The sequence below is a fragment of the Diadema antillarum genome, unplaced genomic scaffold (genome assembly GCF_040938485.1).
Source record: "Diadema antillarum isolate AM-2024a unplaced genomic scaffold, OU_Dant_1.0 seq00000376_RagTag, whole genome shotgun sequence".
Taxonomy (NCBI): Eukaryota; Metazoa; Echinodermata; class Echinoidea; order Diadematoida; family Diadematidae; genus Diadema; species Diadema antillarum.
Window position 1 is genome coordinate 1,454,496 of NW_027271375.1, and position 15,916 is coordinate 1,470,411.

The following is a 15,916-nucleotide window of genomic DNA, read 5'->3' on the forward strand; positions in this document are numbered from 1 at the left end:
AACAATGAAAAGGTTGCAGTATACACATTACTACATGTGGTACTACAATGGGCTACTGTACATGTGTATGTATATTATGTACATGTATAAAGCATTGAGTCTCCCGTATCCGGCCAAATCCCTTATCCGGATGAGCCCTGGTCCCGACTTGTCCGGATACGAGAGGTTCAACTGTAGTTAGGTTTTGTGTGCAGGCCAATGGGAATGTGAAACCCTAACGCTAGGGACATTGTTATTTCACCTATCTAATCTTATGTAATTTTGCTCTTTACTTTATTTTTCATCTATAATAGAAGTGGATTTGCACTCTTCAGAACTCACACACTCATGACAAAAACTTCCAAAAAAAAACACAACACAAGGAGCCATTTTTGTTTTCATGATCAATACAGTCCTTTCCTCATACTTGGTTCAAATAATTTATTATAAAACTGGAAAATTTTTTTCAACTGCATCAATCCTCATATTTTTTTCCAATTTTCATGACATTTCAATCAGACTTTTTTTTTTCAACATCATCCATCAATCATCAATGTAAATCACTAATAGCTATCATCTGTGTTATCTACGATCTTTTTCCATGAAGTTCTAGAATTCATTGTGTACTATAGAATAACACGAACAAACAAGGTCCACGAGAAAGATTCCTAGCTACGAAAAAACGAGAGACAGAAGGTATGAGGAGAAGAGAAAGAGATAGTAGGGGGAGAAATATTGGGTGGAAGGAGAGAAAAAGGGGAATCATTTCTATACAAAGACGCATAATAAATTATCACAAAAAACAAACTATATTCACAGAATGTTTTCTTTACCTTCCAAAAAGAATCTACATTTGGAAATTGATGTGACATGCCCTGAGCGTTTAAATTTTCATGATCATTTTTTTTTTCTCATTTTCTTTTTCTTTAAATATATATACTCACCAAAGAAATCGAAAGGAAATATCCATACACTATACCTATTACCTACTGCTGATGAAGCATAATCGATTATACACAAGCTTTGAGAAATTAGAAAACTATGTGATGACACCCACATAGTCCAAAGGAGCAATAAAAAAAGAAAAATCCTCACAATTCTACACACCCTCCTCTGGGAATTTCCTGCGCTTCAGTGCAGACACCCTACACAGATCGTTGCGTCCACTTTTCTCAACACAGGTCTACTATCTCAACTCACTACACAAATCTCTCTGGAACGTGTAACAAAGCATACAAAATATAAAGAAATGGGAACAAAACTGAATAATCTTGTATTACCTTTCTCTTTCTTTCTTTCTTTCTTTTTTTTTATACATGTGATGGATTATCATAAGAAACTCTACTTCACATTATAATTACATTTCCGGTGAGTACAATTTGCTGCTGATGTGATGAAACAAGTCAAGATCTGCCAAATGTCATCTGTTTCTGGTGTCAGTAAATCTCCTCTGACTACCAGAGAAGATGTTTTTTTCTGGACGCCATTTTACTGCTTGAGAGCAAGAGCTTATCTTTTGACTGTTTATCACCACTGCACGCACTTCATTTATTTAGTTGTGTTTAGAAGAAGAACAAATAAAATGCTTGGAAAAAAAAACCAACGAAACACAAGCTCTCAGGATGGCGAAATCTGTGATGTATAGTAACATACTTGACTAAGTTGACATGTGCCACATGTTTATCAGCTCAGACCTACACTACAAAGCTTGGAACGAGTTCACCCATCACATGAACAAAACAAAACAAATAAAAAACAAAAACAAGAAAAAAAAATGGCAGAATACAAATGATGAAGACATATCCAGCAGTAGTGAATGAACGTGAGTGGCATATTGGAACTCCATCTAAAAAAGTAGAGGTGAAAGTCATAATGTTTGTACAGTTTAACTGACTCTGGCATCACATGATTATGATTACGGCAGCAAGTTGTAATACTTGGAAAAACTTTTTAGTAATTTTTCTCTTTCTTTTTCTTTTCTTTGTTACAACTGAAAAGATAAACAAACATTAAATTCAAGATCTGTCCGGAATGGCACAACACACGGTTGCACATGGCAACACAACGAGGAGAAGAAAGAAAATAACAGCAGAACAAACAAAATGTAACAAACTCTTAAAATACACATAACATTAGAAACTTCTCTATTATCTTACAGCTGGCTAGTCTGTACATGATTTTACACATGACGACAAACACAAAAACAAAAAAAACGAGAAACGACTCTGAAATGTTGATTAGATTTTTTTGTTTTGTACAGAAATATTCCTTGCACGTGTCTCCCTATAAGTTTACATAAAAATAGCACCTGTTTTTTCTTTTCTTGTCTTTTAACAAACAAAAGAAACAACCAAATAATAATAGAAATAACTGACAAACTGTCACAAAATATTGGCACTTCCACTAGTATCCAATCGTGGTGGCAGAAACATAACACAACACTGATGTCCATCTCTTAACATGATACAAAACGTTGGCTCACACAAAAAACAAATGAATTGAGCAATCCATGCATTATCGACAAACACACTTTTACCACTTTTGTCATCTTGAGTTTTGTTTTTTTTTCTTGATAAAGCACTTTTCAATCACAATCACGATCACACAAAACTTAATTTTGACGAGATCACCTTTGAATTTCGGCAGATTTGATCTCTATATTTAAGAGTTTCACTTCTCATGCAGTGTTGGGACCTTACCAGCACTGTGCACACATACACAACACAGCAACAACAACAACAAAAAGAAGAGTGAAAGAAATGAATAGAATATAACACAGAAAACTTTTCCAACATCAGCTAAATAAACAGTCACCTAACTTGTAGAAGATTAGATGCTCCTTGGGGACAAAAAAAAAACAATAAAAAAAAAAACACTGAAATATTTTCCTTCTGAAAAAAAAAAAAGTCTCAGAACATTTACATAAACAATTTCAGGTAACGCTACAATTTCAGGTACTGGGTGAAAAGGAAAAAGTGGTAACACACTGAATTGATATACAAGGGAACACGACATCAACTGAACTCAAAACAGGATTTGCGCACTTCATAATCCAATGTGCAATGGTGTGACAATGACTGCTTCGTGCAACATAGACAACAAAAAAAGAGTACTCCAGACTTAAGCAAAGACTACAGCTCTGGAGTTTCACTTGAACCATGATAAATAAATATATTACAGCTCAGAAATGTGACATTTTAAACACCCGTGTTTTCTCTCCCTCTCTCTTTCCTTGAAATTTCTACTCGCTTGATACTTCGCAAGATAACGCAGCGTCATTTCGGCATCTTGCTATGCAGCATGTTGACAAGGGATTTGGGGTTTTCTACTTCGTATATATATCAACAAATTCATAAATATTACCAGACATATCTCACATTTTTGTGGTCCTACAGTTGTATGCAGCAAGAGATCGACAAAGGAAGAGAAGAGAAAGACAGGTACAAGAACGAAGGAAAGAAAGAAAGAAAGAACGAAAGATTTGGTAGACAGATAAGAAGATGGAGAGGGAACAGAATAGATCCTGGGTGAGTGTAGAGAGACAGAGAATAAAAATGAGAAAGTGAACTATGAGAGATCAATGGAATAGAAAGCGAATCTCTTGCATACAAACTAACATACATTTAGATATCTTATTTTATCGGCTGCACCAAATTTTGTTTGCGAATATTTCTGCGATGGGCGACCTCCAAAGAAGAATCATTCCTGAAAAACAAATACTCACTCCGTACCTTTCACGAGAATTTCTGTTTTGGACAACAATGATGGTACTGTTAACCTCTTTCCTGTCACATGCAAACTTTAGCAGAAAATCTAAAAAATCTTCAACTTTTCCCTGATTTGGCTTTTCATTCTCTTCAACACAAAATTATACCCTTTCTCCAGTAAATCTACACAGATCAGTACCTATTCTTTAAAAAAAAAAAAAAAAAATCACTCAATCAAAAAAAAAAAATGATTAAAATCCCTGCAAAGTAATTGTGGAGTCTTTTTTTTAAATAATGCAATCACAACTCCTAAGTCAAGCAATGGCTACTGAATTGCTTATGTACATTAAACTCTTGAGGTCATACTGAGGTAGATATATCATAAAGGTAAGCCATTCTGACTACAATTCATATATGAATGGAAACTGATACACAGGGGTTTTTGCGGGGGGGCTGGGTTGTAGACTTTACACACGTCAGAACTACTCCTAAGAGCAGTGCCATGCCATGTGTCTGCGAAAACTGACGGCAAAGCAATACCCCTGATATAAAGCATATTTTCTTATATCCTCTATGGGCTGAGCCATGTATATTGTGGTCTTTTTGACTGTGCAGAAAGCATACCCATCATTACATCATCAGTGGCTGGACATGTCTATATCACAATATACACATAATAGTTTCACTATATCGCAGACTATGAAGTTCTCTTCTTGTTCCCCAGGCCCTACAGAACTTGAGTTGTGTCAAGAATGCTCTGAGTATAGTGGATTGAAGCTACCACCCTTCCTCTGCCCTCATGACTGTGGGTCAAGGGTCGTATTACAGCCCCCCCCCCCCCCCCCCTCGAGTTCTGGGTACCTTGCCAGAAAACCTTACAAAAGCCCTCATTTTTACTTTTATAGTCACAGAACAGACAACATCAGAAACGATGTGTCAAGGTAAGGCTCAGATTTGGAAATCGCCTCTAAGACTTATCTTTTCATTATCAGATCATACGTTGATTCTTGGAGAAAAAAAACAACAACAAACAGAGCACATAACTGAGCAATAACCCATCCCATGAGTGTTTGAGGGCTATATAAAGAGATATCGTTTATTCAGTGGTTAGGTGACCCAGGCCAGGTTAGCTCTGTTTTGATACGTAAAAGATGATTTCATACTTACTACCTACAGTGTAACTCCTAAATACTGTCACCCTTTCCCACATATCAAGATACATAGTTGCTGCCTTCACTGTACGATTGATACATGCATGATACATGCATTGCTTGCTGAATTGATGCATACGTAACACATGTATCGCTTGCTTTGCCTTTTACTTAAGAAAAAGAAAAATTGGACGCTCACATTCAAAAATTTTCTTCTAACATCGGCAGAGGTTGGGCAAAGTTGCATTGGTTTTCGAGTGGCATCCACACGGCCACACTATCTTTCTCACTCGCTTCCTGATCCATACACACACACAGAGGCAATAATCTACTCCGTTTGGCAACCTTGAATAAATACGCAGGATTGTTTTCTTGTTTGTTTGTTTTTTATCCACGGATGTACAACTCACAATTATAACACACCTTTGGCAATGTAGCATGAGATGAGATAAAGATTTTTTGTTTTACCTGTCCATTGGCAAATAACATTTCTTGGTTTGGATTCAGCAGAGTTCCGATCACATAGCTTATGTTAATACAGCTAATAAATTGGTGACTAGAGCTACTTATCGATCACTCCTTCATATTTAAATCATCCACAGTGATACACTTACATCTATATTGCAATTTTTCTCTTGTCTTCGTAAATTACTGAATCATTGGCAATAAATAATCTATGGCGAGTGTCTATGGGGAGTCTACCCATGCCTTTGTTCACCTAAGAGCGTTTCACGGCCACGATATCATCATTCATAGATGCCTGGATCGGTTCCACAACACAAGATTCCTTCTAGGGAGAGGCTAACCCAAGCACACTCACACACCAATTTCTACATTGGACCAGCCAGATATTCTTACTCTCAATCCATTCACCGTCTATCAATAATCTATCTGTCTGTGGAATTCATGCATGCAGCAGACACATCCAGAGCTTTGTTCATGATGACATCGCCATTTCTTGGTGATATCGGTACGTCTACCTTATCTTGTAGAGCAATCGTATTGAGACATGCATATGTGTTTGTCCTTCACTCTTATTTGTCAAGCTATGCCAGATAGCTTGCTTTAGTAGTTTGAGACCACCTCTGCTCAACTGAGTGTAGCATACAGCACTAGCATAGAGACTCATCCAATCTAGAATACTGCAGTTTGGAGCACATGGCACGATAAGAGGGAGTTATCAACATGGACCTGCAGAGAGTCCATACATTGCCCACTGGTCATCCATCAACATGAGCAAGAAAAAAGACACTGGGGCTACTTACAACAAAACAAATCATTAGGGTGATGCTGCACAACTCCTTTCATTTTCTGTTTTTTGACAAAATGCTCTGCTAAAACACCCATTTGTGTGTTTTCTTTTCATTCATTCATATATTCTGTTTTGTTTGGAGGGAAGGGGTATGTTCACTACTCCAGTTGTGGTAAGATTAAACCCACCAAGCACACACAGGCGAGACAAATGCCCCACAGTCCCTTTCCAGTACAGCTTGTCTGGGGGCTTGGTAGGGCCCAAAGTGGGCCCAGCGTCATCCGAACCTCTCGCGGACCAGGTGCATAAGTTTCTTCTTGCCGCGGTACATAATTTTGAGATCGTCTATGAGCTTGGTGAAACGCATGTGTCCGTCAGGCGCCAGGTAGAACGTCTCACGTGCCTTGCCCAGGAATTCGATGAAGTCGCCATAGTGGCGTGGCGAGATGTGGGTGAGCCGCGAGTGGGCGGTGTTGATGTACGCCGCGATGGCAGCATCCAGCAGCTGCCGCATGGGATCTTTGTCGTATGGCAAGAGTTTGATGCAGCGGCGCTTGGCGTCTGGTGGGCAGCCCACGCCGGGCGCAGTGAGGGTACATCTGCAGGAAAGACAAGCAAGACAGTTGTGACGTAAGTGACCAAAAGTTACCCAGTGACAGTCATTGATATCCCTTTGTTTTGAAATTTATGCTCAAGAGCTGTCATGGCAATGCTAAAATTGGTGATTTACATAGCTGTGTTCGAAATGCAACAAGATTTAGAAATATATTGAAAGGCACAGACAGTTAATGCATGGGAGAGTCCTGTATTATGCACAGAGAAATTATCAGCTCTTCTGGACATTAGCAAACTAGCAAAAAATATCCTGCAGCAATACAACTGCTAAGTAATGATACTCTTGATGGCTCACCTGTGAAGTACATCTGCGAGGACCGAGGCACACTGGACACTCTTCACCACTAGAGGGATGATGTTACTCAGCTGCTCCTTGCCCAAGGAGTGGCTGAGGGCGCAGGCCCAGTACACGTCATTTATCGCCGGGTGAGTGTCCTGGTTGTAGCCTAGGGATAGGTTGCGCATCGCCAGCACGGCCAGGTCGTAGGCCAGTGTGGCGTATCCGCGGTGCTCCATGTACCGTGCTATCGTGAAGAGCTGCTGGGAGTTCATGGCTCCGGCCGCCGCATCCACGACTATCTGGTAGGCCGCCTTGAACGCGACATTGTCCTTCTCACAGAGGGTCAGCGCACACAGCGCGCAGGACGGCGGGTCCTTGGCGGCGCACTGGAGCGCAACGCTCCGCGCGCACCTCGCCAGCTCCTCCTGCTGCCGGAAGTTCAGGTTGAGCCGCACCGCAGTGTTTGGCGACATGACGGTCGTGGCCACCATCGTCGTGGCTTCCGTTGGCGAGAAGAGGGTGTACCAGGACTGCATGACAGTGATTAGGGCACTAATGCCGATCTCAGTGGCACATCGCACCATCCAGTGCACCATGTCCCTCCGCCGCCAGTTGTTGTTGGCCAATGTCATCCGCATGATGTGCAGACCCAAGTCAAAGGTCGCCTTCAGCAGCGTGCAGTGCGTTGGCCCATCCACGGGTGTCGCCACCTTGAACGCATCTTGTGCCAACTTGAAGAGCTGTGATGCGCTGTGGATATGGCGCTGGGCAGCCTCCAAAACTGTTCGCAACCGCCGGGGATCATCTATATTGCAAAGACATTTCAGTCATTACCGTGCATCAATAAAGTCTGTCCAACATTTTACACTTGCAACAGCATAGATGCAATACAGCAATTTTAACTGTAAATTTTTGTTGTAATTTGCGATTATGTCTTTGCCTTTAAAGTCTTTCTCATTGAAGCTGAAAACTTGGTAATATGCCACTATAAAAATAAATGCAGAATTCCAGAATTCATGGTAATCATTGCTGTCATGAAAGGGGTGCTATTAACTAGAATTACAAGTGCCTTAACTGTCTCCCTTGATTTTCATGATTCAGGTCTTTTAAGTGGGTATTTTAACCTGCAACTAGTCGTGGCTTGGTCCTAAATGACATAGGTTGGGGTACATGGACAAAATGTAATTAAAAAGCAACTACAAGTCACGTTCAAAATTTTTAAAGAGGCAATGGGCACTGCTGAGAGTTCAGTGACAATAGTGTCTATAAAGTCACAAAATAATCATATCTAAACTCAATTATACAAATATCATTATCCAAACATTTCTGTGATGTCTCTCTGCTGACTTCTAAAGAAAGAACTGCTGTCAAAAAGATTGGGGGGGGGGGCGGCGTGGGAAGGAACGCTGTAAAGAAACTAGCACATCTGTAAATAGCATCACATCCGTGGTGGTACAATCTTGGTGCACGCGCCCTCTCGAGACCAACCTTTGGCGGCCGTGATCATGCAGCTGGCGAGCTCGCACTGCTGCGACTCGATGTGGCCCAGCACGAACCAGCGAGGGTAGCGGCCCATCAGGACAGCGTTCATGCTGCTGGCGGTCAGTCCTCCAGCCACTGATGCCCCTTCCTCTAGGATGGGCAGCCTGAGAGTTACAAACAGAGTAGGAACAGTGGATCTTGTGGAACTGATTGACAAATTGCCCTTCATCGACAAGAATGAGTTTATAATTTACACCAATAAAGGCAATTTTGTTGTGAAAAAAAACCCAACATGATGCAAAAAATATTTAGTTTGAACAATTTGTTCATTTCTTTTCATTTTGTATACATCCATTTCTACCAAAACTGCAGCATGCATGTTCACTGCAAGAATATACTTGCTACAAAATACAATTGGGACAAAAGTATGTATTTCTATTACTTTATGCAAATTCATATCATCAAAACAGCAAACCATATGAGTCATACCTTAAAGAGCCATCATTTTTTTGTCCAAAACTGCAATGACCATTCCAAAATTTGAACAGATACATGACTATGCATTTTTTTCTTTTTACCATAAGTTAAGTTCTTAAGAGATTTGCTTTCATTCTGTCTTTCCATTCTAAGTGGACCTTACTCCTATAAACGAACTGAGCATGGAACCATTCATGTGTGTGTCTCTCTGGACATCAAGATCACTCTATTCTCACCTCATTGCGCGAAGGCCGACCTTGTACGCGAGGTCCTCATTGTATGGAAGCAGTGTCTGAAAGAGGTATCTGCCAAATGTGTGCATGGGGAAACTCTCAGGTCGGACCATGCTCCCAAGACCGCTAGCCATCCCACCTTTTGGGGGGGGGGGGGGGGAGAAGGAAGAAAAAGATTAGTTTTTTAACAGAATGAGGACCAAAATTGTTTCATATATCACATGAGCATGCATGTGAATTGAACTAAATCTACCATCTTTGGAATGTTATTGTAATGACTAGCAGCTATGTTAAATATGATGTGCCTAGTAAAATATTTGTTCAATATATTTAGTTTTTACTACAGAGATAGAATTCCATCTATAAAATGACAAGTCAAACTGACTGTGTACCAATTATGTTTAACTTTGTGGCCTGTATTAACATAGGTAGCTTATATCTAATGCATGGTTCAGGTGTCATGGGAGGGCTTGAATCCTAAACAAAGTTCCCATTTACACATTTAGAACATAGAAAAAAAAAGGATGGAACATGGTGGAAAAAATATCTTAGTCAAGGCCATACACAATATATGTTATGGAGAGGTTTGAAACTGAGACCTTTTGATCTAGAGCACAGAGTAAAATACCGCTAGACCACTGCCACACTTCCTGTGCAAGGTTGGCACACCTACCTTCCATAAGGGTGTTGGCCTGCTGCTGAAGGACCTCCACCAGGTTGTGGTCCATCAGGATCTCGCTGTGTCTGGTAATGAGCTCCTCCTCTGCCCGACACGCCTTGTCCTGGGCGTAGAGCCCCATGGGCATGACCCGCTGTTGGCCCAGTCCGATCACCGCCACCTCGTAGGCCAGCGTCAGGTAGGACTCGAGCGGGTCGTGCGAGCCCGTTACCCGCACGTGGCGGTACTTGTTGTTGGCGTGGCTTGTCGACGACGAGGACGACTGGTTGGACGACGAGCTGCTCGTGGATGGACCGCTTGACATCCCTGCAAGCAACACAAAAAGAATGACTTTGGTGAAAAAAACGTTCTTACACGGTGAAACAATTTACAACCAGCTCCCTGGTATGATCACTGTACTGAAACAGCAAGCATCCTCAACCCCTTTCATTACCTTATTGCAAACAATGGCCTCTATAACTGAGTTAGCCTCTGGAAGGAAGAACTTATTTTGGGAGTAGCGGAAGGGCACAACTCTGAGTGGTCACTGGAAATTGCTAAAAACATGCCGAGCAGAACGCGCTAAGTACTTCAGCGTGTGCCTCACGCCCTAGTGGGGATGGCTGCACAAGACAGGTAGTGAGCCTAATTCACACGACCTCTCTGGCCTACGCAGAGCTGAACACCCCCCTTTTGTTTCCTCCGTGGAGCCGTGTGCAGTTCCTGGAAACCCATAAACGTCCATTTGGATGATTTCCAGTAGCAGATACGCTGGGTGCAGGCTCTGCCGTGTGAAGTCCTATCTCCGTTTGCAATCTGCACACACATCTCACATCCAGAAAGATATAGAGCATCCTCTTAACAAGAAAGAAAAACGGTTTGATCTGTGCTTTATCGGGGGTAGGATTATGGAGTGAGAGAGGTTTCATCCCCATGGTGTGCTGGGCAACATCTGCCGGTGAATTGGCACAATTTGTGTGCCTTTTTTTAACTGCACGAGCCCAAACGAACCCCGAACCATCAACTTGTGGTTGACGTCTTTCCACTCATCCCCACCAGGACCCGACTCCCTGCGGGGGGGCCATGCCACTGATCAATATGTGCTCGCGTCGATTTCCTTCAAATGTTCTGAATTCTTGCAGAGATTCCTCACAACAGCTGGGGCTCCTAAACCCAGCTTCCTCTCTGGAAATTGGACAAGACCCTTTTATTCTCACTCTCAAAAAAAAAAAGAGCGGGAGAAAGAGAGATAAAAAAGGGAGAAAAGAGACAAAAATGTTCCTCATATCACTGCAGAGATGAGACAGCAGTAGTGGGTGGATTCTGTTTCAGCGCTGCATGGCACACACCTACTCATTCTAAACAGCTGCATTGTTGGCGTGAAGCATCATCGGCTTTCAGTTATTCTAGGAGGCACCGTGACTTTGTTCATTTCAAGGGGGACAGTTCTGCTTTAAAACTGAGCAAAAATTTCGAATCAACGAGTAACATATAATCTACAGACCTAGGAAATACATACAGCACACTGCAGATGCTTTATGTATAACAAATTAAACGACAACATTCAATATCATGAAGGAATGGATGTAATACGTAGCATGTTACAAAGATTTGTGAGAGAATCAACTACACAGGTTTTATCTACATTAGATAATCTTCTTTATACAGGTGTAATATATCACTTGACACCCCCACAGGAGTTATATTTTCTGTAAGAGATTGCACTGAGAGAAACTATTGTCTTGAGGGGAAAATATAACTCCCAAGTGACTGTCGGGTGTTATATTACAATGATAGACAAGGCAATATTTATATTATATTGGATGGCTATGAATGGAATACCAGGGAATATTGCACGAGTTAGGGCCAATATTGAACGAATCGAAGATGAGTGCAATATTGACCCTAACGAGTGCAATATTCCCTGGTATTCCATGAATCAAGGCCATCCAATATAATTATTATCATCTATACAATCAAGTAAAGCAAGCATAAACTGCACAAAATTACCCGGCTTCTACCCGTCCTGGAAGTTGACTCGGCAGTCACATCCAAGTGCTGAAATGGGAAGCCCCTAAAACTGTGTATGAAACAAACAACTAGCCAAGATGTTTGCGCGCTTGTGAATTGTAACAAACTGACGCGCACTAGTAGCAAGCGATTGCGCATTCAGCAAGCGATTGCGCATTCAGCAAGCACTCGCGCAATAGACGAGACAGAATTGAATACGGTGTGATCTTGAACGGCAAATAACAACGGTAGCCTATGGTGAATTAATACGTTGGCCTATGCGTTTCGTTCAATATGCTCTGATATTGAACGGTAAAAATTGAGCGGACTGCAATGCGCCGTTAAAACGTCCTATATAGACGATAATATGTTATATTAGATGGTCTACATAAAATGATACATACCTCATCTAAATCTTGCTCTGTCTGCAGCCAGTCAAATTCTTGGATCACTCTTATTGTATATTGCCTTGCATAACATCACTGCTCACAATAACATGATTCGATCCTTACTGCATTAGTCACATGACTGCATTATGACCAATCATCAACCAGTATGTATGCCAACCATGTAACATATTAAAGAGAATGTCGACTTACCACTCCCATCACCACCGTCGCCCCCTTGAGGGTTGGCAGAGGAAGCCTCGAGTAACGTGTCGAGGAGGCAGCCGATGGGGTCCAGGGGGTGTCCGATCCACGCCTCGCTGGCGTCCCGGCACAGACCGCCGCCGCTGCTGCCCGTGCCGCTCCCACCGGTGCTGGTGTAGAACATCTCGCTGGCCGTCATACTGGGCGGAGAGCACTTCCTGTGTTTGGACTTCCGGGCACCTGGCAAGAGATGAACCACAAAAAAAAAAAAATTATTACCTTCACTTTGTGTTGATTGCACCAGCACAAAATGTGACGGCATGAATTTGAGTGCCCTTGTTTCATCACTGTCTATAATGCTAGCCATCAGCTATCAAATTGAGTTCACATGTACATGTACATGTACATGCAAATGACAAATAAAAACATTATTAGACACAAGTATGAAATAAAACAACAATTACAAAAATCAAAACAAGGACTAAGAAATTACAAAGTGATAGGTGGGCACAAATATCTGTTCTCCCTTTTATTGTAAGTTTGTAACATTTTAGATCATTATGATAAGGTACAGTGTATATTGTGTACAATCAGTGTAACTTCTTGGCCAAACTGAATTGAGGATTTCAGTGAGAGAGAGTTCCTACAATTGATAATACCAGCAATTCTTCAAATAGATTTTTTTTCCATCTGCCCCATGCCAAAATGAAATTGAACAATGCTGGATAGTGCTTCATGAGCTGTAATGGCACAGTTTATAGGATGTGTGTACTTCTGAGTCAAGCTGAGTGAACTTATACAACCCTTCCACACACAAATACCACATGCAACTCACACTATAAACTTGAGATCTGGATGATACATAAGAAAAGAAAAAAGAGGGGGATACCTACCATGTTTGGCCTGCTTGAGGTGGTCCTGCTGTACTTTTTTGAGGTATCTTACGATGGAGACTGCCAGACGGAGGGCTTCTTTGGGGTAGCCGTGGGAGCGCAGGGCATCCACCCGGGCGCAGGCTGTGGGTAGATGCTCTGGAAGAGAAATTAGGTTTGTATTCATGAATTCTCACTTTCACCCGCTCTGGCAAAACTATTATATCGTGTCTATTACACCACATCACCCCCTGCTGGTAGTCGTATCAAGTCACCACAGTCGAACATCCGCATGTCTTTGGAATGATTTTGGGTGTTGACAACATTTGATGCCATGTTACAAAGAGGAAAACATTTCTGAGCAGAGGAATATCACAGCGAGCTGTCAGAAAAGCATAAATCCCACAGCATATTTGGTCTATTAATATGCACTGTTTCACACTGTGCAAAAGAGTATAACACTGTGGGCAGAAAGACACACTGTGTGTACTCCAGCTAGTAACAAACCACTCTGTCATTTCTCTTGTCTACACACATTCTCAGTGTTGACAGTCTCAAGCTACCGGTATGTATAAGAGATTTGCACACTGTGGTTGCAGAGACAATCATACTACTCTCTGTACAGTGTGTCACTATGTCCATGTACAGTGTGGTGAAATGTGCACACTGTTGTAAGTTGTTCTAGAGAGTATTCTGTTGTAATAAAAATTTAAAAAAAAATTGATTGCAGTTGTTGACATTGTTTATACATGACCTTAACATGATGGACACACACTGTGTATCACTGTCTTGACTGTATCATAATTATAGGGCATGTGGATAAATAGAGCACAGAACACAATGCAGGTAGTAAAGCAGGGTATACATTCAAGGGGGTGGGGTCTTGAACACCTTAAATCACAGTGTACATGAGTTAAGAGTATACTTGAAGTAGGGAGAATGTGAGAGAAGGGGACAGCTGAGGAAAGACACTAAAGTAACAATAAGAGATCAGCTTGGAAGGAAAGGCAGACATCCACAGGGGGTAAAAAAAGACTTTGAAAGCTCTATTATGAAGCGGTGGTGGGGAAAAGGAGGGACAGGAATAAACAGGAGCTAGCAGACGACAAACAGTGAGACTAGGATCTAAAAGCATCTGAGAGGTCTCAGAATACAGCAAAAAGTCATGGCATGCTGAGGTAAATACCAAGCTATTCCTCCCGTCTCGCTTTTTCCCGTCGCCTCCAAGAGAAGGCATTGTGCTAACACACCCAACCATTCTACGGAACGAGGCTTCAATGCATCAAAATGATACCAGCGGTCCACCTTTTCTTTTGTTGTTCTCCCATCACTCCATCCCTCCCACTCATCCGAAATTCCCTCCTTGTATCGAGTAACACAGGTGGATAAACATTTGCCGGTCTTCCGATGCTACCGAGTGTCCTCCCCCACCATCGGCTCCCGGTGTGCGGCATTTCAATACCCTCTCCACTCAATCCTCGCCCTCTCGCGAACAACCAACCGCAGCATCCCCCTCTACTCTCCCCTAACCCACCCCACCCCACCCCAACCCCCATATCCCATCTCTGTCAATCAAAACAAAGCCATTGTGGTGACTACAAAAGGTGACACACGCCCGTGGAAGCGGAGTCGTCCCGTAGAGGTCACGGGAGTTCAAAAAGTAACATGGTGACAAACGGGGCGGAGCGGGTCAAGATCAGAAGGGGGAGACAAATCTCCAGTCGGGGAATGAGCCATGTTAGTCTGTCTGTCTGTCTGTACAAGAACTTGCACAATGAACAAGCAATGAGTTTACCATTAGCAGTGTACAAGTCACACTCAAAATGATATGAATGCTTGAGGAAATATCCACAGCATCAACTGTGATAGATGATTCTTCTCCCTCTTTTTTCTTTCTTATCAACATGAAGAGGGTGTACAGGGAAAAAAAATCACATAATAATAATTATGAACTCTCAGTAAATTCTGGTTACCAATGAAAATGGACCCTTTGATGTTCCTCATTTATGATTCATTAAAAAAAAAGAATGGAAAAAAACTGATGGAATGAAAACTAGACCATGAAAGAAAAGTAACCAGGATTAGATGCTGATGAAAATCCCCGAAATGGAATGTTACATGAGAGAAGTACTGATGCACAAAAAAAAAAATTTTGTGCATTATATGATATGAAAGAAGATGTTTAACTCCTCTGTCAGTTTGCATGTTTGTCTGTCTGTATGTCTGTCTGTCTGTCTGTCTGTCTGTCTGTCTGTCTGTCTGTCTGTCTGTCTGTCCATCTGTCTCTCCTGCTCCCTCCCAGGAGCAAATTCAAAGTCGACCAATTCACAGAATACACCTGCCCCATTGCACAGTGTTTTCATCCTATACCCCAGCCTGTTGGATAGCCATTTCAGTTGATCTACATGCCACCTGCAATTTTTTGACCGCAGCCACTAGAAAGAAAGCCCACTTCGTTATCTTTTTGCCTTCCAGTCTTCCTAACTCCAGCCCACTTCCTCTTACCAATTTTCTTGATTTAGAAGAAGAAAAAAAACCACACTTTTATGACTCTAAAATTTGTGTATCTCTTTCGTATTTTTGTAACCCTGAATCAGATTCCGTTCATAA

At 41.8% G+C, this 15,916-nt stretch overlaps 1 protein-coding gene across 1 annotated transcript in view; it reads right to left on the reverse strand.

Annotated features, from left to right (window-relative positions):
• Nucleotides 1–4,539: 4,539 nt before the first annotated feature.
• LOC139731515 (zinc finger SWIM domain-containing protein 5-like) overlaps nt 4,540–15,916 on the reverse strand; it is a 53,181-nt gene continuing 41,804 nt past the window's right edge. The window contains exons 6-12 of the mRNA XM_071642399.1: nt 13,328–13,465; nt 12,444–12,674; nt 9,850–10,161; nt 9,180–9,315; nt 8,473–8,630; nt 7,000–7,789; nt 4,540–6,688 (exon numbers count right to left, since the gene is read on the reverse strand). Of these exons, the coding sequence (XP_071498500.1) occupies nt 6,367–6,688; nt 7,000–7,789; nt 8,473–8,630; nt 9,180–9,315; nt 9,850–10,161; nt 12,444–12,674; nt 13,328–13,465 (2,087 nt within the window). The 3' untranslated portion in view covers nt 4,540–6,366. The remainder of the gene's footprint in view (nt 6,689–6,999; nt 7,790–8,472; nt 8,631–9,179; nt 9,316–9,849; nt 10,162–12,443; nt 12,675–13,327; nt 13,466–15,916) is intronic.